Source organism: Rhinoraja longicauda, chromosome 11, assembly GCF_053455715.1.
Source record: "Rhinoraja longicauda isolate Sanriku21f chromosome 11, sRhiLon1.1, whole genome shotgun sequence".
Taxonomy (NCBI): Eukaryota; Metazoa; Chordata; class Chondrichthyes; order Rajiformes; family Arhynchobatidae; genus Rhinoraja; species Rhinoraja longicauda.
In genome coordinates, this window is record NC_135963.1 from 44,071,505 (window position 1) to 44,095,223 (window position 23,719).

At 41.0% G+C, this 23,719-nt stretch overlaps 1 protein-coding gene across 1 annotated transcript in view; it reads right to left on the reverse strand.

Annotated features, from left to right (window-relative positions):
- The window catches only part of cachd1 (cache domain containing 1), a 163,274-nt gene extending 140,999 nt beyond the window's left edge, over window positions 1–22,275 (reverse strand). Inside the window, exon 1 of the mRNA XM_078407508.1 lies at window positions 21,705–22,275. Coding sequence (XP_078263634.1) covers window positions 21,705–22,025 — 321 coding nt within the window. The 5' untranslated portion in view covers window positions 22,026–22,275. The remainder of the gene's footprint in view (window positions 1–21,704) is intronic.
- Window positions 22,276–23,719: the final 1,444 nt, after the last annotated feature.

Below are 23,719 nucleotides of genomic sequence, written 5' to 3' on the forward strand. Positions count from 1 at the left end.
GAAAAACTTATCTTCCAGTGCATGCTGCAGGATCACTGCCACTTGCCAGAGGTGAAGTCTCAACAATCAACAATCCCAGTAATCTGCTGACAGGCAGATTGCAAGGTTTCTGGAGAACCTAGAAGGCCCACTTTGTTGTGGCAACTACAGCCCTGATGGCAACACTGAGCTTTTTGGACAGCACACAAGTTTCCACAGATTTACCTCCATTGTTTACCACAAGTTAGCTCCATTGTTGGAGGCAAATACAAAGCCAATGCGTTGCCTGCAGTCCATTGCTTTAGAGGTTGGTTGTTGTAAAATGCCATCATTTTACTCAATCAGGACCAGGAATCTATTTGAATCCCAGGGAACCTGGGTCCACATTTCTGCCTCAACTTGTTGTAGCTCAGAGTTCAAATCTAGAATTTGGGATATAATTTTGCCATTGATTGATGCAGCAGAATCCAACATCAAGGGTCCCACCAGGGGAAAGACCTGGACAACATAATCTTTCCCAGTCTGCCATTCAATTGATCATCCTACTCAGGAAAGGTGTAGAGAGACTGGAAGGAGAAACAGAAATGTCTCAGCACATAATGAAGAACCAAAATGTCAAAATGTACAATGAAACGTTAGAAAGTTCAGTACCAATCTATTCTAATTTTGGACAAAAGGTGGCAAAATTCAAGAGCAGGAGTAAGCCAGCATCTGCCGTTCCTTATACAAATGCTCCCCCGACTAACAATGCTTCGACTTGCGATATTTCGACTTTGCGATGGTGCAAACGGCAGCGACCCATGGTGAGCCGCAGTCGCTTCCGGCCAAGTGATCAGGTGTATTAAATGCATTTCGACGTATGATATTTTCGGTTTACGATGGGTTTCTCGGAACACAACCCCATCCTACGTTGAGGAGCACCTGTATAAATCATTTGACACCTTGAATATAGTTCACTAGTGAGCTCATGGCTAACTCTGATCCTGGACCCAAATACACTTTCCATTAACTCGCGAACGGACTAATAAATTATCAATTTATTCACAAAATGCTGGAGTAACTCAGCAGGTCAGGCAGCATCTCGGGAGAGAAGGAATGGGTGACGTTTCGGGTCGAGACCCTTCTTCAGACTGATGTCGGGGGTGGGACAAAGGAAGGATATAGGTGGAGACAGGAAGATAGAGGGAGATCTGGGAAGGAGGAGGGGAAGGGAGGGACAGAGGAGCTATCTGAAGTTGGAGAAGTCGACGTTCATACCACCGGGCTGCAAACTGCAAATTATCAGTCCTACTCTTAAATATATTCAATAACTCGATCTCCAAATCTCAAAACAAAAATCTGCTTTAAATGGGTGACCTTTCTTTGAGACTCTGCTACCTAGTTCTACTTTCTTAAATGAGGGGATACAGCTTCTCACAATCTACCCTAGAATGCCCCCTTGGGAACAATATAATCCTCTCTCTCGTTATTCATCTAAACCAGTGAGAATAGGCCAAATTTCTTAATCTTTTGTCATAAGGCAACCCAATCCAGGCATTGATGTTTGGCTTCGTCATTACTTGCTGTACGATGACAACAGTGGATGGCTGAAACAGGAAAGTGAATTTCCTAAACTTAATAACTCTCACAACAAGCACTAATATTCAAGATCATTCACCTGCTGGGAATTTAGGAATGAGGTGCAAGAGAACAAATTGGCTAAAATCAACTTTCTCCTCATCCTGACTATGACTGCAAGAACATATCTGACTTTCACAACACTGGTTGGGATAACCTTATTTATCTCATAAGTTGATTTATTTGGTTAGGTTTGTAAACATGAAATGGAATTACAAATATAGTTTTTTTCCCCCAATATCCCCCAATTTTGCTCTCATTGCCTATTCCATTTCCATCAACACTCCTCCAGTGTTATAATTATTTTTTATATCAGAGTTCGGGCAGTGAATACAGCTATTTGACTATATTATGCACATATCCAATCAACTCCTGAACAACATAATCTAGGGTAATTTGGATAGGTAGGCTGAGTGGGCAGATGCATGGCAGATGCAGTATAACATGGATAAATGCGAGGTTATCCACTTTGGTGGCAAGAACAAGGAGGCAGATTATTATCTGAATGGTGTCAGATGAGCAAAAGGGGAGATGCAACAAGACCTGGGTGCTCTTGTACATCAGTCACTGAAAGTAAGCATGCAGGTACAGCAGGCAGGGAAGAAAGCAAATTGTATATTGGCCTTCATAGCAAGAGGAATTGAGTATAGAAACAAGGACGTCCTACTGGAGTTCTACAGGGCGCTGGTGAGACCACACCTGGAGTATTGTGTGCAGTTTTGGTCTCCAAATTTGAGGAAGGACATTCTTGCTATTGAGGGAGTGCAGCATAGATTCACCAGGTTAATTCCCGGGATGGCGGGACTGACATACGATGAGAGAATGGATCGACTGGGCTTATATTCACTGGAATTTAGAAGGATGAGAGGGGATCTTATAGAAACATATAACATTATTAAGGGATTGGACACGCCAGATGCAGGAAAAATGTTCCCAATGTTGGGGGAGTCCAGAACCAGGGATCACAGTTTAAGAATAAGGGGTAGGTCATTTAGGACTGAGATGGGGAAAACTTTTTCAGCCAGAGAGTTGTGAATCTGTGGAATTCTCTGCCACAGAAGGTAGTGGAGGCCAATTTACTGGATATATTCAAGAGAGAGTTAGATATTGCTCTTAGGGCTAATGGCATCAAGGGATATGGGGAGAAAGCAGGAACCGGGGACTGATTTTGGATGATCAGCCAAGATCATATTGAATGGCAATGCTGGCTCAAAGGGCCCAATGGCCTACTCCTGCACCTATTTTCTATGTTTCTATGTAACTCTTCAATCGCTATTCACAGTCAAGTAAATTTATATCCTCGCTTGCCTTATACATGTGTACATTTCAGCAAAACCAGAGGTTTATGAAGCAGAGGAATCCTGTTTTGAACACCGACCCCAATCTTGGCTCCATACAGCCACTCTGGCTAATGTAGCACAGAATGGAAAAACTGCTGCTATTTCAACAAGTGGATAACATAGTTTATGCAAGAAGATGATATAATGCAAAAGTAAACAAATCGGTTTCACAAAATTGTCAGGACATAATCCATCAAATTTAGAAAATTGAAAATATTTTTGGTCAGTATGTGAACTCCACAGCGTCTTCGATTAGCTAATGCTGCATGAACTGTATTTAGATTGTTTTCCCTTGGACTGTGTTATGTGGTACAAATGCATGTCCACTTTGGAAATGTTAACCTTTAACAGAATCCAAATAATATACCTGATTGCAAAACTATTTCTTTTCACCCCAAGATGAACGTCACACATTCTTCCCCCTTCCCCCCCATTCATCTTTTCAATCTTTCTCTCCTATTTTTCCCCTTCTTTGTTCATGATTAATGAAATGTCAACATATTTGGCTTCTCTCCAGTACATTGCTCAAATGACCAGAGACACTAAATGAATTTTGCCACCATACACTAATTAAAGTGCTATTGTTGGATGGGAAGGAAATTTACAGGGATTTTTTCTTTAAACTTCATCCATCACCAAGCTATTTGATTAATGGTTGATTAAAATATGAAACATCCATGTAAAATTTCAAAGGTGAATAATCAGAAGTCCTGTACAGAATAATTGTATTGTATTTTTTTCTTTAACAATCAAAACCCAACAAACCAACACACTGTATACTTTGAAGTAGGGTCTCAACCCAAAACATCACCCATTCCTTCTCTCCAGAGATGCTGCCTTACTCCAGCATTTTGTGTCTATCTTCGGTTTAAACCAGCATCTGCAGTTCCCTCCTACACCCTGTGTACTTTGGTAGTCCCAGATTAACAGATTTTCTGGATCATTGGATGTTACTCCTATTACCCAAACACCACATATTTCACTTTTTTTTTAAAAAACAGATTACGTGGCAGTATAATGAATTATCTAGCCAAGTCCATGGGTTTAAACAGGAGCAGGAACTGCACAAGCACTCGAGATCCTGGTTTCGGCCATAAACCTACCCATATTCCTGAGCCCTGGTGTTGCAGATCAAAAAACTGGCTTACATTCTGAACTCTGTTCCAGTGTTCCATACCTCCAACTCTGACCACACACACTGCTTACACTTCGAATCCCCAGCTCACATTCCTGACCCTCATGATTTCTAAACAATTGGATGCCAGTTAATCAGAGATTTACTATAGGTAGTTATAAATGTTGTATTTTCCAACTCTGAATATATCTGGAGAGAACATTCAAAGCTGTATAACAATTGGATGAACGTTTAGCGACAATAGTTTGTGGAGTTCATCAATAGGTGGTCTGGCGCTACAGCACAGCAATAATCAACAAAACCGCCGTGTATTGCAAAAATGATAATAGAATGCAGACATGATACTTAGTTATGAAAAACAGGAAAATCCTATTTAGAATAAACCTGGTATCATCTGGTAGTTAGTGCACCAGCTCATGTCTGGTTAATTAATCTACCAGCTCATGTCTGGTTAGATTTGTTTACTTTCTGTTATCTTGCCCAATTATCGCATTGTTGGAAATTTGATGGACAAATATGTGAAAATTAATCCCTTACTATTGCAATGCACTGAAGCACCTTGAAACTCAGAATTGTAGTTTAATTCATTAATTAAAATCGGTGAAAACATTAGCGACGCAGTGGTGCTGGTTTCCGGCAGGCACGGTGACAGACGCACCACACATCTCTGATCTCCATACAGTTGGCAAGCTCCTCTTTTGTCTCTACATATGCGCCTTCCATCAACGTCTTGTTTGGCCGTCCCAGGTTCTTTCTTCCATGGGTGGGTTCCCACAGCACAACCTTGTTTGCTGGTATTTCTGGATGGCGGTGGCAATGACCAGCGAGCCTCGTTCTTCTCGACCTGATCTTCTCGGTCAGAGGTGGAATCTCCCCATAGAGCTGGGCGTTGGTGGTGTGGTCCCTCCAACTGACATTTTGAACTTTTCTGAGCATTCGGGTGTAGATACCATCGAGAGACGGACAGTGCTCAAGTGAAAGTCCATGCCTCACACCCATACAATTGTAGTGATTATATCATCCAGAAGAAACAAGAACAGGCTCTTTGGTCTCTTGAGCCTCATCCGCCATTCAATAGGATCATGATTGACCCAACTCTGCTCAAAAGTCCACTTTCCTGCCCATTTCCATAACCCTTAAACCCCTCACTCTTAAAAACCCATCTGCACTTCATTCAGCTTTGAATATGTTCAGAGATTTATCCTCCACAACTTTCCGTAGCAAGGAATTCCAAGACTCTCACGTCTGAGTGGAGACATTCTACTGCATCCCAGTCACAATGGTGCCAGCCCATTCTGAGACTATGCCCTCTTCTATCCTGGACTAACCAATGATTGGAAATATTGTCCAGCATTTACCTTCTGCAACCCACTACAAATCTTCCATTCCAATAAAAAATCACCAACTTTTCCAAATTCTGATGAGTACAAACCCAACCTTTTGAAAATTTTCTTAAGATAATCACTTCCTACCCATGGTGATCCTAATGATTCTTGCTGACTAACTTCCAATTATATATTTTTTTAAATAAGAGGATCAAAATTATACAAAGTATCCCAGATGTGCAGTTACTAATCACCACTGCAGTAAGAATTCCAATTTTCACGGTCCAAAACTCTTGAGATAAATAATCCAGCATTCCATTAGCCTTCTCAGTTACCTGACTGCCGGCTTTCTATGTTTCATGACCGTACAAGTGGTTATATCCTGTACTCCCTGCACGATAACATCAAATATTGCACCTGGAGCCATGCTACCGGTGTCAATTGACAACTTGGTGATTTAGCACAACTACCAACAATGGCAACCTAAACTTGCCAGATTTATTATCAGCATTTGGAATGACTGCTTTAACTGGGCGTTCTTGCCCACTTATCTCAGTAAAGAACACTATGCAGGCCACAAGCTTGTAACACAAATGCAGGGCAATATTTAATGGGTTTGTGCCAAGGGCAGGCATTTGCAACTCAAGAAATGCAATTAAAATCAAACAAGTATTATTTTTCATTTTCCAATTACATTTGTGCTACAGGTTGTATACTATGCTTACTCCACAAATACTTTAATGTCTGCCAATCATTTTGGAACACGCTATTAAAGGCCTAATAAATCCAACTCTTATCTACCATTTAAGATAGAGAACAGCATCAACTGATATGGTGAATGGCTTGGAAACATCTTTAATTTCAACCCAAATTGATAAGTTACAGTGGTGTATTTTCTTTTAATTCACCCGCTAAGATTCAATAATGATATTGTGGGGAGGTCGCGATCCAGTTTCAGCAAACATCAGACTAAATTACTATCAAATATCGGATAGAAATTTTCAAACAGAGTTTACAACTGCAGTACGGAACTTGGAAACTGTTTGAGGAAATGTGTAGGAAGGAACTGCAGATGCTGGTTTAAACCAAATAAACACAAAAAGCTGGAGTAACTCAGCTGGACAGGCAGCATCTCTGGAGAAAAGGAATGGGTGACGTTTTGGGTCAAGACCCTTCTTCATGGTCTCGACCCGAAACGTCACCCATTCCTTCTCTCCAGAGATACTGCCTGTCCCGCTGAGTTACTCCAACTTTTTGTGTCTATCTTTGGAAATTGTTTGACTTCTATAGTAAAGAGCAGTGTTAGACATCCTGGTGAAGGGAACCCAAGTGAGCTAGTTGACCCCTTTCTCTGTACAGAGCTACATGATACATATAATTATTCCAAAACAAGACCAGTTCACAGCTAAAGAATTAAAGCATGTTTACTTCAATAAAGCTGCCCCTTTGAGGTTGGAGTAAAGATGCAATGTGAAAGCAAGGTAGACACAAAATGCTGGAGTAACTCAGCGAGTCAGCACGTGAAAACAATGTCAACAATGTCATGGTAGATGTTACTCCAAAAATAACCTGCAAGAAAGGCTTAATGTCCATGTATGAATGAATTTGGGATTGAAACAGTATGGTTTGATCCTGCCCCTGAAGGAAGAACTTGCTGACAATTACTGAAGGAAGGTTACTGGAGGAATGCCAGTGACTAATAAATGGCAGCACATCTGAGACTACAAAGTCCTAGCACTGGTATTCCGATACATTAAACAACTGCTTAAATTATAAATTAACATCCAAGTACACTTGGCTATAAAAAAAGTTAGAAACCTATGGAAATCATTTTTGAACGTGTTCAAATTCTAAACTTAGGAATGAACCAGATTCATTATTTGCCATTTCATTTAAACCTTGTTAATTTTTTTTAAGTTATCTTTATTTCCATTTGATTATCAAGATTGTTAAAGGCAAAACATGTGTTTTACCAGAGTGGATGATTGCATGCATACAATGTTCACCATTCAGTGTTTCCTAATGCTCTCTTTCTTCAGAGAATGTAAAATGAGCAAACCATGCGAGGAATTATGTGCTGAATGTAAGATCTCTAATTCTGAGCCACTAATTTCCATGTGCACCAAAACAACAAGCAGCTGTAGGCACATCAAAAATAAAATGTGAAGGACGCTGAACCCATTACCTGATCTATAGAAGGTGCTGCCTCAAAATGTGAACCAACATCATCAGAGACCCACACTATGCTGACCCCACTCTCATTGCTCTCCTGTCATCGGGAAGAAGGTATTGGAGTCTGAAAACCGTGACCTCCAGCTTCAAGAACAATCTCTGCCCACCAACCATCAGCCTCTTGAGCATTACAAACATCAACTAAACGATGAACTACAAATTATTTTGGTTGTGAAGGACTGCAGATTTTTTTTTTGCATTAATATTATTTATTTTTAATTAATTAAACTGTTTTTTTGTTGGTTATTTTATCTCTGAGACAGTGTTTACAGACCTAATATGCTGCTGCAAGTAAGAATTTCATTGTTTAATTTTATATGTACCAAAACAGAACAATCAAATGTTCTGTTTTGGTACATATAACAATTAAACAATGCAAACAATTAAATACTCTTGACTCTCCTAATCTGCTCTATGTTCTCGTACATTCTGTTCTTCATTTACTCTTAACCCAAAAATTAAATCATTAAATTTTCCTCCATCAGTCTTGATGCGCAGGTCCTAACTGCACTTCAGCCTGGACTTGCGCTCGTTATTTCCTTGTGAACTTAAATTACAACCTTCAGAAGTATAATCAATCTTTGCAAAGCTCATAACTAAATCTAATGCTTTCCTTAACAGATTTATAGTCTTGCAAAAATTAATTGGGAATACTCAAGAGCAGGAACTCAAGTTGATTTCTTCCTCACAGACACACAGGAAAACAAAGCAATGTTTTCAGTGAAAGCTTAAGGTTTATGAATGCTAGCAACACAGCACCTTTGCTTTGCACTCACATTCTATAAATACTGAAATTCAGCTGGCAATTTCAACTAGTACTTCCACTTAAAAAATTACCCTGATAACACAAGAAAGATATTATTTAGGTGTAATTAGCACAATATGATCAAATGTCAAAGCAATATGATAAAAAATGATTTGTCCTTTTAAAGCACTTTAAATGTAAATTAAATAAAATGTAAACTCCACAAGCACAACGGAACTCATGATAATGTCTACAAGATTGGTGCTGGGAAACACTTGTCATTAACTATGATGCTTACCGTTGTATAAAGTTTACCATGGAGGCACTGGGCTGTACTCCTGGCTGTGTTTGTATGCGCATTACTGTTGTGCAGCAAATGCAGCAGACTGCCGGACTGAATAATCACTAGGGTGGTATGTTACCAATTAGAATAAACAGCACTTTTATCCAGAATGTCTTGGATTTAATATTCAGACTTGGCTAAATAAAAGTTCATCTTAATTAGTGCAAATGTAGCTCCTTTATAAATGGCCGTGGAATTTTTGAGTTAGGAAGAGAAAAGAGATTAACCAGCGTTCTAACTGCTGACCGGTGACAGCCATTGTGGAGTGCGGACATAAGCTCAGCTCTAGTGCAAAGCATGCCAATAAAGACAAATCTGGGTTACAATTGAAGAATGACCATTCAGGTAAAGTACCAGATGAATGAAACCAATGGAATCACACTCTGCAACAGGAGGAGGTGCTTTCCAAAACCACTGCTGCATACTTTTCATTAACTTTCCACAGAATTGAAGTTTCGAGCTCAATTACAACTTGAACCATTGAAAGCAACGACAGCCAGCTACCTGGGGCTGTGAGAAGCAGAGCTCACCGAGAGCCATAGGAATTATAAAGTCTTAGAATCTATTGTCATGAGAAAAACTAATCTCCTTTACCCAAGTCTCTCATTCTAAATGCTAAAACCACTGCTGGGAGTAGAGAGTGAATTAAATGCACAAATGGCACGATGCATGCGTGTCAATTGCACTGATTGCCCTGCATTCCAAACCTTATGCTCGCCAACCCCCTGTGCCCTGGCCCCCCACAAGTTCCAACAATCTTCATTGTTCTCCACTCAAGCTTGCAGTGATAAGGTTTTCTTCCCTTCTCTTGTCAGCAGAGATTTGGAAAGCTCGCACCAAGGCGACCAGAAGCTCCTGTGCCAAATATAAAGAAAACCGCCAACAACAACAAAAAAAATGCTTCTTTCATCTCAGCCTGCGCATCCATTAAATAAGGATTGTAAACATGCACTATGGAAAGTAAAGAACTCAAGATGGAGTCCCACACACTCTCCTGAATTGGGCCTATAATATCACCTTATAGCAAAACAATACCCCAGCACTAAATCAACAGCTCTGCATAAATCAGCATCCCACAAACATTTTGTGATGCCTTACAATATTAACATTTTAGCATTCCTCATCTGAAATTACTCTGGTCAAAGATTTACAGATATCAGACTTCCTCCCATCTTCCCCATTGTAATTGTTTTATGATGTTCTAGAAAACAATCAGTGTATCTTGTACCAGTAAAGCAAATCAAACATCTGTCACTTACATTTGATCATAGAACCATGATTTGAAGTGTTATCTGACCTTCATTTAATATTGCCTGCATTCTAATAGTTAAGCAAATCCAAACAAGGATGGGGGCTTGATGTTTACCTTGTCTTTAAAACTCAGACTTTATATGATAACTTACTTTAACCCCTTAACTCCCAAATATTTTGATAGGCTTGCAACCTTAACAAAACACTGCATCTGTCAAGTAATATCAAAGTTACTAAAACAATTACATTAATCACCTATTCACCAATTTATTGAAATGTCGCAAAATCCTGAATCTTATAGTTATGAATGAATCCACAGTCTCACTATCAACTTTTCTGTCCCCTCCAAACTGCACCCGATAACATGTTTGCAGGCTTTCGGCATTCAAGCATGTTTGTTACATTGTGTAATTATGTTCCAGTGGCTTTTCCATATAGCAATGGAGGTGCAACTGCATGATATCATTAGAAAATGGAAAGTGGCTTTTAAAAAAATATATGAAATGGCGAACTTAACCCATTGATGAAATGCAGCTGGTAAACAAACCACAGCAGTAACATGGGACAAATTAGAAAGACCAAGAGAATTTTTTTTAAAGGATCTTCTCCCACCATGAAACATGCAGCAGCTATTACAGAATTAGATACTTCAGTAGCCAAATTAGTAGCTTTCTGAACAAAATCCATTGGTCATGCAGCTCTGCATCAGATCATATTAATAGAACAGTGCAGCATAGGAACAGGCCCTTGGGCCACAATGAACGCACTATGTGTGTGTGTGTGTATGTGCATATGTATATATTTATATATCTGTATACTAAAACTCCCGTTTGTTTGTTTGTTTGTTCCTGAACTACAGTCAAAACAGTACACGATAGCGCGACAATTTTAGTGCCACCTTACTCACCGTCATCCCTTTGATGCTAGGGAGGGAGGGGGGGGAAAGAAGGGAGGGAGGGAAGGGGGGGGAGGGAGGAGGGAAGATAAAGGGGGTTGAGGGGGATGGAGTACGGGGGGGGGAGGGGAAGGGGAGGAGGGAGGGATGGGAGGAGGGGGACAGGAGGGAAGGGAAGAGGGAGGGGAGGGGGAGGGGAGGAGAAGGGGAGGAGGGAGGGGGGAGGGAGGAGAGGGTGCTGCACCAATGCAGGAGAGGTTTGGGCCCAATGGGGGTGTGGGTGTGGGGGAGGGGGGAGGGGGGGGGGGGGGGGGGGTGTGTGTGTGTGTGTGTGTGTGTGTGTGTGTGTGTGTGTGTGTGTGTGTGTGTGTGTGTGTGTGTGTGTGTGTGTGTGTGTGTGTGTGTGTGTGTGTGTGTGTGTACACACTGAACTTTTTTTCTCTTGTTTATTATATTGTTTACAGTGTGCTATGTTTACATATTCTGTTGTACTGCAGCAAGTAAGAATTTCATTGTTTTATCTGGGACATATGACAATAAAACACTCTTGACTACACAAAGTATATGCAACAGAATGCACTTCTGCAAGCAGTAAATTCATGTATTTTCTTGGAAAAATGTACAATGTCAAGGAGTTTTGGCTTGTTCCATGTACTACTGAATTAAACTGCAACAAACACTTTAAGCTAAAGCTCAGAAATCCCTCTGAGGGAACAACACTAAATTTGATGACCAGCATGCAACCATGAAGGGGACATCCATACCGACTACAGCATCTCAAGGTGACAGGTGACCATCAACTGCAAAGGCAAGTTGGGTTTGACAATAATACTGGCCTAGCTAATAATGGACAAGAAACTGAAAAGTCACTTAACTTCCAATGCATTTTTGTGTAACTTATGAACCTTTAGCAAAAATAGAAACTGTATAATAAGGAAATGATACAAATGCCTTAAAGATTCAATCCATTTTTTAAATTTGCCGCAAAAAGAACACAGCAATACACAGAATTATTAGTCAGCATCCTCAACTTCCTCCTCTGGCAGCTCGTTCAGTATACCCACCACTCAGAGAGTGAAGAAAATGCTCCTCGGGTTCCTTTTAAATCTTGACCCTCTCACTTTATTAAATCTATATCCTCCAGTTCTTCATTTTCCCTACCCTGAGTAAAATTATCTATGCATTCACCCCATCTAATCCCCTCATGATTTTGTTACCTCTGTAAGATCACCCCTCATCCACCCATACTCCAAGGTATAAAGTCCTAGCTTGCCCAACCTTTCCCAATAGCTCAGGCCCTGGATTCATGGCAACATTCTTGTGAATCTTCTCTGCACTCTTTCCAGCTTAATGATATCCTTCCTGTAGCAAAGTAACCAAAGCTGAACACAATACTCCAAATGCAGCCTCACCAACGTCCAAACAACTGGCAATCTTCAGATTAATTCTGAATGGTCCATAAACATAAAAACATAGAAAATAGGTGCAGTAGGCCATTGGGCCCTTCAAGCCAGCACCACCATTCAATATGATCATGGCTGATCATCCAAAATTAGTACCCCGTTCCTGCTTTCTCCCCATATACCTTGATTCCGTTAGCCCTAAGAGCTATATCTAGCTCTCTTTTGAATACATAAGGCATCTGCTCATTCAGCACTGAATTTTTCTTTCAACAATTCTCACCTTTCTGACCACAAAAATGGCACCAGTCTAAAAACCTCTTGCTTCCCCATTTCATTTTCTCCCCATTAATGGTCTGTCAGAATTTTTTTTTACTATTCAGAAGTTCTAAAACAAAGATGAATCAGTGAATTGCTCCCTTACACATCCATTCCAATGTCCTAAAACATTACATCGATTATTACCTTCTTCAATTATTGTCTTCTGATTTTCAGCCTGATTATACAAGATTGACCTTTTGATTTATTCCATGGCTACTCCCCTCCAAATCCTGGTGCAATTTTTTAGCTCCTCACTCAGAATTCCTGTTGTTAAAAAAAACTCCTTCTGGAAGACCAGATAAAAAGATTCTACATTTTACATTTCATTGGAATAGAGTCAAGTCCAAATTTTTCATCAGTAAAACTAGGTTTCCTTTCAAAATGCACACTGCAGAAAAGACCAAAAGCAAAATGGAGGAAAGTCAAGATGAATTATTAAGAACAAAAGATAAAAATAACTCCAGTTACAATTAGCTCCCTTCTCTGAAAAAGTAATAGTCAATTTTGTACTTGCAGACAGCTGAGAATTTGCACTAGCACTGGATTTTAATACACAAAGGCAATTCACTCGAATTTTAACCAATTTTGAAGACTTTATCCCTGTGTTAGTGGAGCTGAATGGAGAATCACCAAATAAAAACTTCCACATCCCTCCTCACAAATCATTCCATGTGTCAGTTCTGTCTAACCCAAATATTAACACTGTAATTCTTAAAACCACGTCTTTGTCCAAAGGCTTAGAGGATTAAGATGGCTGAACCATATCATTTATTACTTTATCAGCCTCTCAGGATTTTTTTTTTTGGTGTCAATTCCTTCTCCCACTGTCATCTTCACTTCCCAAGATACCTTAATTCATGCAATGGCCTCCTTCATAATACAGGAACAGAGTCAAGTCTCGAGGCACTTTTGCAAATAGCTAACTAGATTAGATATGCTTCAGTAGTGAAGAAGTTCTGTGACACTGTACATTCCCACAGTTAGCCCAGGCAAAGTCAAAAATTGGCACCTCTACAATTACAACATGTTCCTTAGGACTATAAATCGTAGAAATTAGTCAAGGCTGCCAGTGTAATATACTATCCAGCGATGACTCTTGGAATTATATCAGTGACTTTGGCAGATACAATGAAAAGATTCCGTTTTCATTCAAGAGCTTTCACCCCAAGCCTTGAAGGCAAGGAAACCAATTCCACAAGATGGTGCAGGTCAGTTAAATTGTTGAAATCACACCCAACAATAACTATCTCAGAAAGAGGCAAGTGCAAAATATTAACAAGAACAAAACTACTACTAAATCTTGTAATTAGTTGCAACATCTACAGACAAGTAACAATTCCATTCTTGCAGTTTCGCCATCTTCATATTTGTTCTGATGGCATGTTTTTCAACGCAGATGCACATCTTTCTTTTCCTTAACTGCGGTTCTTCCTAGACCAGTTGACAGTGCCATTCGCCACAACCAATCTATTTCTTGCACCTCAGCTATGAACCCCTCTCCCCCCACCGTCTCTGAGCCACAATGAGTACAGAGTCCCCGACCCTCACCATCCACCCACCACCACTGCATTCCATGGATCAGCCTTCATAATTTTCACCAACTCTAACAAAATTCCTCCGCCATTCACATCTTCCCCTCCCATTTCAGCATTCCATGCTTCCACTTCCAACAATCATTCCCTTCCTCAGTGCAGAGCCCAGTGTAACATCTGCTCTTTTGTGTCTTTCCATGGCCCAACGAGGAACCCACATGGTCCTTCCTGGTGCAGCAGTGGTTCACATGCACTTTTTTTGTCCACAATCCAATGCATTATCTTCAGTGATTACATGGGTTTGGTGACCACTCTGTGGAGCAGCACTGCTTTCCCTGCAGGGACAAGCCAGAGTTTCGAGTTGCCCATCGCTTTAACTCTTCATCCCACTCTGACCTGTCTATAACATTCTCTACTATTCAAATGAAGGCCAAAATAAGCTCAAAGAATAGCACCCCCACCTTTCAGCTGGACATGCTGCAGTTTCAAATACATGCTTTGTTTTGTTTGGACCAGAACTGGGCAACTTACACAACAACCACAGCCAGCCTACTGAATGCTGGATCTGGCCCACTTCACCAAGTGAGCGGCAAGCCACCAATACGCCCATCCCCACATCACCCGGCACAGAGGCCTTCCCTAATGAACACTGGCCCTTCCCAATGTCAGTGATCGGCAATGCTCCAGAAATGCTTTGACTGGTTAATCAGCTCCCCCAGGTTCACCAGCGTTCAAATGTCCTTTAATGTTTATGATTGTTCTTGGCAGGATTAAGTAAGAATTAATCAGATAATTTAAATACTTTAAATTATTGCAAGTTTTAAAAATAATTAAAACATTTAACTACTAAACACGGGAAAACACTGTGTCCCTGTGTTCTGCAAGGGTTCCATTCCTGTGAACTGTCAACAATTGTCTTGCAAGTCAGAAAAGCCCATTTACAGTAACGACCCAGATTGAAGGGACCTGACCCGAAACATCACTTATCCATGTTTCTCCGAAGATGTTGCCCGACCTTCTGAGTTACCGCTGCACTTTCTGTCCATATTGTATAATTCCGCTTGTTCTACCTATAAATTCTCTCATTTCATGGAATATCTTCTCTGTTCATCCTAACACTGCCCATGACTAAACTAATGTAACATGTACTGTAGAAACAAGGAACTGCAGAAGCTGGTTTACAAAAAAGACACAAAGTGCTGGAGTAACTCAGTGGGTCAGGTAGCATCTCTGGAGAACATGGATAGGTGATGTTTTGGGTCAGGATGGTTCTTCAGACTAACTGAATCCAGTTCCGGCATCTAGAATCCTTCTTCATACTGTATCCAATGTTGTTAACATTTTATTGCCTTCAAATATTAATTGCGTAAAATCATATTTCCTTAAGTCATGTCTTCCATAACCTGGAGAGTCCCTGCGCATTTAAATTAATTTTTAAATGTATATTATCCAAAACCTACTCATCTTCCTAGAAGCCATTTCTCTCCTGTGAATTGATTGGTGTTATTGAACCTGCTCCAGGTTAAATGCATGGGGAGGGGGGGGGGGGGGGATTTTCCATTTGTCCAAGATTAGAAGCTGGGTTTTTTAAGCACCTCGCAAAGTTTCGGACTCCTACATTCACACAAGTACCCATCTGTCTATTTGGTCCTCCCTTCATTCTCTGGTACTGTAAAGACAATTCACAGTCGATTCAATCTGACCCAAGTGTTGACTGAATAACAATGTAACTGTATACTCTAAAATGTGTTGTGTGGATCTTCAAAGTGCTTAACCATAACTCTTGGCTTTAATAAAGCATGTTGCATTCCATGGCACTGGCTTATCTCATCATGTCAATTTAACACTGGGTTATTCACTTGTCATGCAATGTTACAAGCGTTGTCTTATGACAGCATTACTAACTCTCCAAACTTTTACAATCCATGCAGAAGGACATTCTCAAGTTTGGCTCCATGCACGCTGTCAATATATACTCAGCTGTGCAGTAAGAAATCTCAATTACACAGTGTAGATTTTCTGCAAACGCAAATCTGGTATTTTCACAACAGAAGGAAATAAAACCCAAATAACTAATTGTTCTATTGAACGCAGAACTTTTAGTAGCAGTCAATTTGCACCAAGGAAAGTCTCACAGACAACCTGCTTTTGCAACACCAATTGAGAGGTAAATATTAGCCAAGTCACACAAAGTGCGGTGGGTATATGGAGCGAGCTGTAGGCAGTTAAGGTAGGCACTATTGCAACGTTTAAGAAACATTTAGACAGGTACATAGATAGGACAGATTTTGAGGGATATGGGCCAAACGCAGGCAGGTGGTACTCGTGTAGATGGGACATTATGGCCAGTGTGGGCCGAAGGGTCTGTTTCCACGCTGTAAGACTCTATGAATCTAAGTCACCAACAAGATTTCTATTGCTCTTCTTCAAAGTGTCGTAGGATAACTAATGTCTTCAGAAGGCAGAAAAGTCCTAGGTTTCCGGTTTCAACTGAAAACATCACCACCCCACCGTACAAGACGGGGGGAAATAAAAAAATAAAATTCAGGCAATACTCAGTTGAGCAGTATCTGTGGAGAGAGAATAAAGCCTTGCAATAGATAGAGTGGAGAAAAGGAGAGACCAAATGATGCATGTGATGGTGGTTGTGTAAGCTCAAAAGGCTGGTGAGAGGTAAAGAGTCAAAGTGCTCAAAATACTCAGCAGGTCAGGCAGCAACTTCTATAGAGAAACAGAGATAAGGACATATCGGCAGAACAAGTGGTCTGATGTATGTTTATTGAGCCAAAACATTAAATGGTTCTCTCTCTGCACACATGCCGACTGATCTACTCAGTATTTCCAGCACTGTTTTTATTTCAAATTTCTGCATCTGCAGAAGAATTTGTATTTCGATTATGCTGGTAAAGGTACACCTGGAGAAGATTCAAACAGGAAGCAACAGTAGAAATCTGATAAACCGAATGAGGATATTAATTTTATTTTATCAGGCAGCATGAGATAACAAATCAGAGAAGCATTCCATGTTGATACCAATTCGGAAGAAAGATCATTATTTGAAACATTAATTCTTATTTCATTGTTCACATATGCTGCCTGATCTGTCTTTCCAGCATTTCTGTTTTCAATCCACAACCCAAAATGCTCTTGCTTGACATAACCCAAGTTTAAATGACCCAAATTCTAAATTCATATTACCGAATGTTTTAGTACAATTCAAATAAAATATTTCACCTTTACATTTTATTGACGTTCTCATGACAACCATGTCATATTCCCAAAAGAACACACAAACCAAGATATTCTTGGGGACAAAGCAACATTCACAGGATCTGAATTAGACCATCTCAAATCCTGCAGCTTCGCAGTCAATTTAAAACAAGCAAGTGTCATTTTCAAATAAAATAACTGAGATTTTGCTGTACATTTCCCATCTCAAATTCACCGTAAGATGCAAATGCTTGCAGAATGGTGGATGCTAATAAAAATCCTAATTATCAGCCTGCCTACCTTGCCCAGAGATACAATTTTTAATATCTGCCTCAGACAGCTGTGCGCTTGGTGTTTGAAGTGAAATGTCAGTCCTGGCTAATATGACATTGCTTACGTTATTTGTGATTTCTGAGCACTTTGAAGTCGCAGTTCAAAGCTCGATTAAAAATTCCGATTTATTCTCACAAACCCCAGGATCCTAACAGTTCCTCCAGGACTTGCTGAATGTACTTTGTTTTATGCATTTCATGGAACAATGTCATAGTAAAATAAAATGAAAAAAAATCCAGGCTTTGTCAGCGGTGACATTTTTCAAAATAACCTTTCAGAATGACATTACATTTGGAAACAAATCAACAATCATATACAATAAAAGATTTTCCCTGCCACTTTGCACACAATGTGCTTCATTTCAAAAAGGTTTCAACCATTAACAAAATTAAATTGCTAATTAAATTATTAAGTTTAATAGCATCATATTGAATAGGCCACACAAAGAAGCAATAATGTTGGCTGTTGAGCTGTTATATTCTATCAGACTATTCAATCTATTTCACCAACGTATACCATCATGAAGGAACATATTATACACACAAAGTGGGGCCATCCTGCAATCTCACATAATGCGACAATAAACATACGTTTGCTTCTAATGATCAGTACCAGCCTATGAAACATCAAGGTCCTATTCTGCTCCCATTTCTTATGTCCTTGCACCTCAGCAGGATCCCCCACACACCCAATATCAATTTGTATTTTGACACACCCACATTGACCATTGAATTGTGATTGTATTGTGGGCGGCACAGTGGTGCAGCGGTAGAGTTGCAATTCTTAGTTGTGGTGATGTAGCTAATCTCAGACAGCTAGAGCACTTATCACAAGAACCATCCATGGCTGCTGCTGCCGATTGTTATCCTCACAAATCTACTGCAATTGTGAACAGCAGCATGATTGGCTCTGATGGCACGCTACAGTCAAAGAGCTTGGCCAAACAATTGCTTGCATTTGAAGGCTGCCACTTTCTGCAAACAATTACAAGTCTCCCAATTCCTGCGAATCCAAATCGTTGGAGAAATCAGAATCTCCAGGATGGCAGAAAACATCCCGATTCAAATTTTCAAACCCAAACTTTTGCTGACTTGGAGCCCTTAAGTAATATAATTTGATGTAATATTAGACTGCATTGTGATCTCTGTAAGCACCCACAAGAAATATCATAATTTTAGGGTCCAAGTTACACATATTTTCAAAATTAAAATACCCATCTTAAATAGCAAGTTAAATAAATCTGGAAACGGTATTTGTATCCTCATGATAGTCACACAAATCTGGAGTAACTCAACGGGAGAGGCAGCATCTCATTGAATGGGTGACGTTTCGAGTCGAGACCCTTCTTCAGACTAGTCAGGAATAAGGGAAATTAGAGATTTAGACAATGATAAAGGAAACAGGCCATTGTTAACTGTTTGTTGGGAGAAAACGAGAAGCTGGTGCGACTTGGGTGGGGAAGGATATGGAGAGAGAGGGAATGCCGGGGTTACTTAAAGTTAGAGAAATCAATATTCATACAGTCAATTGGGCTGTAAGCTGCCCAAGAGAAATATGAGATGCTGTTCCTCCAATTTGCGTTTAGCCTCACTCTGACAATAGAGGAGACCGAGGACAGAAAGGTCAGTGTGGGAATGGGAACAAGAATAAAAGTGTTTAGCAAACTGGGAGATCAGGTAAGGTCCAGGCTGAGCGAAGGTGTTCAGCAAAATGATCGCCCAGTCTACGTTTGGTCTCACCGATATATGAGTCCACATCTTGAACAACAGATACAGTAGATGAGGTTGGAGGAGGTGCAAGAGAACCTCTGCCTAACCTGAAAGGACTGTCGGGGTCCCTGGACTGTTGAGGGAGGAGGTATAGGGACAGGTGTTGCATCTCCTGCAGTTGCAGGTACCTGGAGAGGGGGTGGTTTGGGTGGGAAGAGATGAGTTAACCAGGGAGTTGCAAAGGGAACGGTCTCCGCGGAAGGCGGAAAGGGGTGGAGATGGGAAGATGTGACTAGTGGCGGGATCCCGTTGACGGGGGTAAAAATGTTGGAGGATCATGTGTTGTATGCGACAGCTGATGGGGTGAAAGGTAAGGACTTCGGGGACTGTCCCCCTCATGAAGCAAGCGAACAACAAGGAAGACAAATAACTGGGAATTATTCAAGTCCAGGATACTAAGCCTGAGCTTTGAGTTTTTATCAATGCCTGCCCACTAGGATAGATGGAGAAAGAAATAAATACATAAAGCTCCTCTCCTGAAGGTGATTATGCTTATCTGGTGTCGCACTGTTCAAGCCAGCTAAAAGACTATCTGTTCAGGCATCATAACCAAGTCTATACCACCCACAGACTTTATTGCAGTGGTCACTAGGTATCAGACACTAGAACTCAGCTAATACTCTCCTTCCAATCCTTGAAATACAATGTATCAACAATCCCACCATTGCCCCCTCCCCCCCATTCTTCCCCTTATCCTCAGCTGCTGCATTCGCTGTGATCAACGAACTGTGTACAGATCAGGGATCAAATGTTGGATTTCCTAATCTCAGTTTAATACCTTTTCACAGGACACCAACCACCAAAATCACTAGGGTGCTTCAAGCTTGCCTTTCTTATAATAAAACACCAATCAACATTTACTAGTGCCTAACTTATAAAAACACAAAGATGGTGAAACAGGGGGTTCTGTGAGGGTCATTAAGACCCTCACCCATCTATGTAAATCCATCCCACATGTTAAAGTGCCACACAGACCGAGCAAGTTTAGCACTCTCTGATTACAAAGCCCATTTGCTTTCTTTCACCTTTTGTCAGCCCCACACAGACTTAAGATGCCATCGATCCTTCTGTTTGTCACTGACATCTGTGCGCAAGGAACGAAACAAAAATGGTACATACGTTTTATCGGGGGCTCACTCTTTGCATTACAAATGAAGGAATCATGAAGCATATTTACAAAAATCGGAAACAGTAGGTTTAAAATCAGACACTATTAAGACAAATGGCATAATATCTATTTCAGGGAAAACGTGAAAAGGATGAAAAATGAATTACTATAACATTCTAAACACATCTGAATACAAACATCAGCTCAAACACATCACTGATGCAAAGCCTGTAATTCTTAGGACACCAGAATGGAGAAGTCACAGGTCAGAGGCACCCAACAATCCCAAAATCCTTTAATCCTCAATCTTGCAGCACCATGCCTTCCAAACAACACAAGACTAAAAGAATGAAAGTATAAAGCCTGAATTAAACACAAAAATATGCTGAAAAGGGTTAAAAGAGGCAGAGTACACATATTCTACTGGACATAGATAATCATTAATTGAAAAAAGTCCAAAAATATATGGGAAAAGAGAATGATTAGAAACAGATTAGCATTTTATTACAGGCACAAAAGGCATGGGAATAAATGATGAACGGCACCGTTTACATAAAATAGGAAAAGGCAGCAATGTGCACCTGATATTGGGATGGACAAGAGCATTGCTGAGAGCAGGGAGTGAGAAGTAGGATGAAACCTTATTGCCGGGAGGAAAGATAATCAATGGCTGGTACCAAATAGAATGCATAACGTCTGCAATGGGTGCACACTCATCCAGATTTATTTTATAAATCAATGTGACAGTAGGCGCCAATTTCCTACACTCCAATGGCCAGTAGACATCAGTTCAACGAGACAAGCACATGCGAACCCACCATATTTACCAATAAGACTGGATGTAATTCCACTAGCAACTTGTGCAACCAAGATCAGAGCAAATAATAAACTGCAATATTAAGGGAACAGGTTTCCCTAAATGGAAACACAAGAGACTGCAGATACTTGAATCTTGAACAAAACAAAGTGTTGATGGAACTTACTGGTCAGTCAGCATCTATGGGGGAATGGACAGAGGACGTTTATGTTCGGGACCCTTCTTCAGGTCCCAATCCCAAACTCAGTTTGATTTTGTCCCCCCCCCCCCCCCCTCTTAAATGAAAGATTTGGGCAATTTAAGACGTATCATGCATTTTCTGCGCCGGGAAGCCGAGCGAGTCCGACCTTACCTGCATGTTGAAGACTCCGAGTTCGCTGGTGGCCAGCACTCGCATCTGGTTGGCAAGAACTTGCGCTTCCTCCAGGATGGCGAAGTCTCCGGACTCGGGCGGCGCGGCCGATGCGGGCGAGACGAGCGGGAGGAGCAGGAGGAGCAAGGGAGCGAGGAGGGCGGTCGGGGGGCTGCAGGGACAGGCGCGGCGAGTCGCCGCTGCCGCTGCCGCTGCCGCTGCCGCTGCCGCCGCCGCTGCCGCTGCCGCCGCCCAGGAGGCCGAGTGTCCGGCTCCCATCTCAACGCTGCGGCTGCGGCTGCGGCTGCTCCCCCTCGCCATGATGCAAAACTGTGGATGCGACGAGAAACTTCTCAAACTCTGCGGCAAACTTTCCCCCCGCCTCCGCCTCCGCCCCTCTTAAAAAAAACAAACGTGCCGATCCTCCCCGAAAGGAAGTCGTTCTCCTTTATTTTTCCCCTCACAAAACAGACAGGAGCGGAGATTGCCTGCGCCCGTCCTCCTCCTCGGTGCGGATCCGCGACACGCTGCTACTCACTCACTCTCACTCACTCACTCACTGGCAGTAAAGCTCTTGGATTCCAGCGGCGGACGGACGGTCGGTCGGTCGCTGCAAAATCCGCGCTGGATCTCCACACACAAAGTGCAAGCACAATTACCATGGCAACCTCCCAGACGAAATGCAGCCAACGAGCTCAAAATAGAGAAAACGCACGATTTTGTTTCCCCCTTTTGATTTCTTAATCATTTTTAAAAAAATATGATTCATAATCATTAGCCCAGACCTCTACCAAAACCAAAACTGCTCCACTTTTTATGGGCAAGATTGTTTTTGCTACTTGTGCAGGATGCAGGGAAAAAAATCACATGAATCCCCAGGAATGGCTCACAATCAAAAGGTTTCTGAGGTGTTCTGACCAACTGCATCTTTTATTGTTTCAATTTTTAGCTCTGCTCCAAACACTCCAATGTTGGCTTCTTCCAAACTCCAAATGCACCATCCTCCATGTTCCTTTCTCACTGTTCTTTTCTCACTGCATTGAAATCAAAACTATCTTATTGTTATCCAATTCTACTTAATCCTTTCCCGGGATTTCAGAACTGCAACTTTTTACCCCCTTTAAATCTTCATTCTTCTTAAAACCCTGTAAGGTTGTAAACGCAAACATGCCATTACGAACCCCTGGTCGCCCTATTACTCCCCCGTCCTCCTGCACTTTTTAATCAGGTAATCAAATATTTGCAAATCCAATCCACTCGAAAATTAAACTCCACTCCGCTTTTTTCGGGAATGTTTTACTTGCAAACCGGAGAAGGGAGATGCTGAACCACATTTCAAATATTTTGAGTGTTTAAGAAATTGTTAAGATGTCAAGCAAAGTATTAAATAGAGAGAGGGGTCGAAAGAATGTGTGCTTGTGTTATGAATTGCCGGTTTTAACGCATTCTTCAAACAGTTTAATTTATTGGTTTGCTGTGACTCGAGTATCCCCTTATCCTATGGAGCTTGCCTGCCTGTGCAGACTTGGAAACCTGCTGGTTTGCTTTTCTTTTCTGGTCTGCGGTTTCAATTTACAGCCGAGTGTTTCTTTTATCAAGCTTCTCCTGCTAACAACATCGAATACATGTTTAAAATGTTCGAACGAATTGGATTTTAATTCCAAAAAAAACGCAATGCAGTTTTTTTCCTTCCCTCTTGTTCATCTCCATTTTATGGAAGGATTATTCAAAAATCTCTTAATTGAATATAAATATATTGCTTTTCTTGAACAGTCTGTGTTCTTCTGTTTACTTTGTGATCTAGACTGATGGTGATAACTCCCTCATAACTTGCGTATTGGGGCTTCAATTATGCCTGCTGACCATGTAAAGGTTTGGATTCAGATACTGAATGTTAGTTTTGACTTCATCTGTTCAGGCCCCACTGACTTCCTTCCCACCTTCCAGCTTCCACTATGTCTCTGGCTGAATGTAGATTCCTCTTTGATGGGGCGCTTGATTGTTGTTTCTGAGCC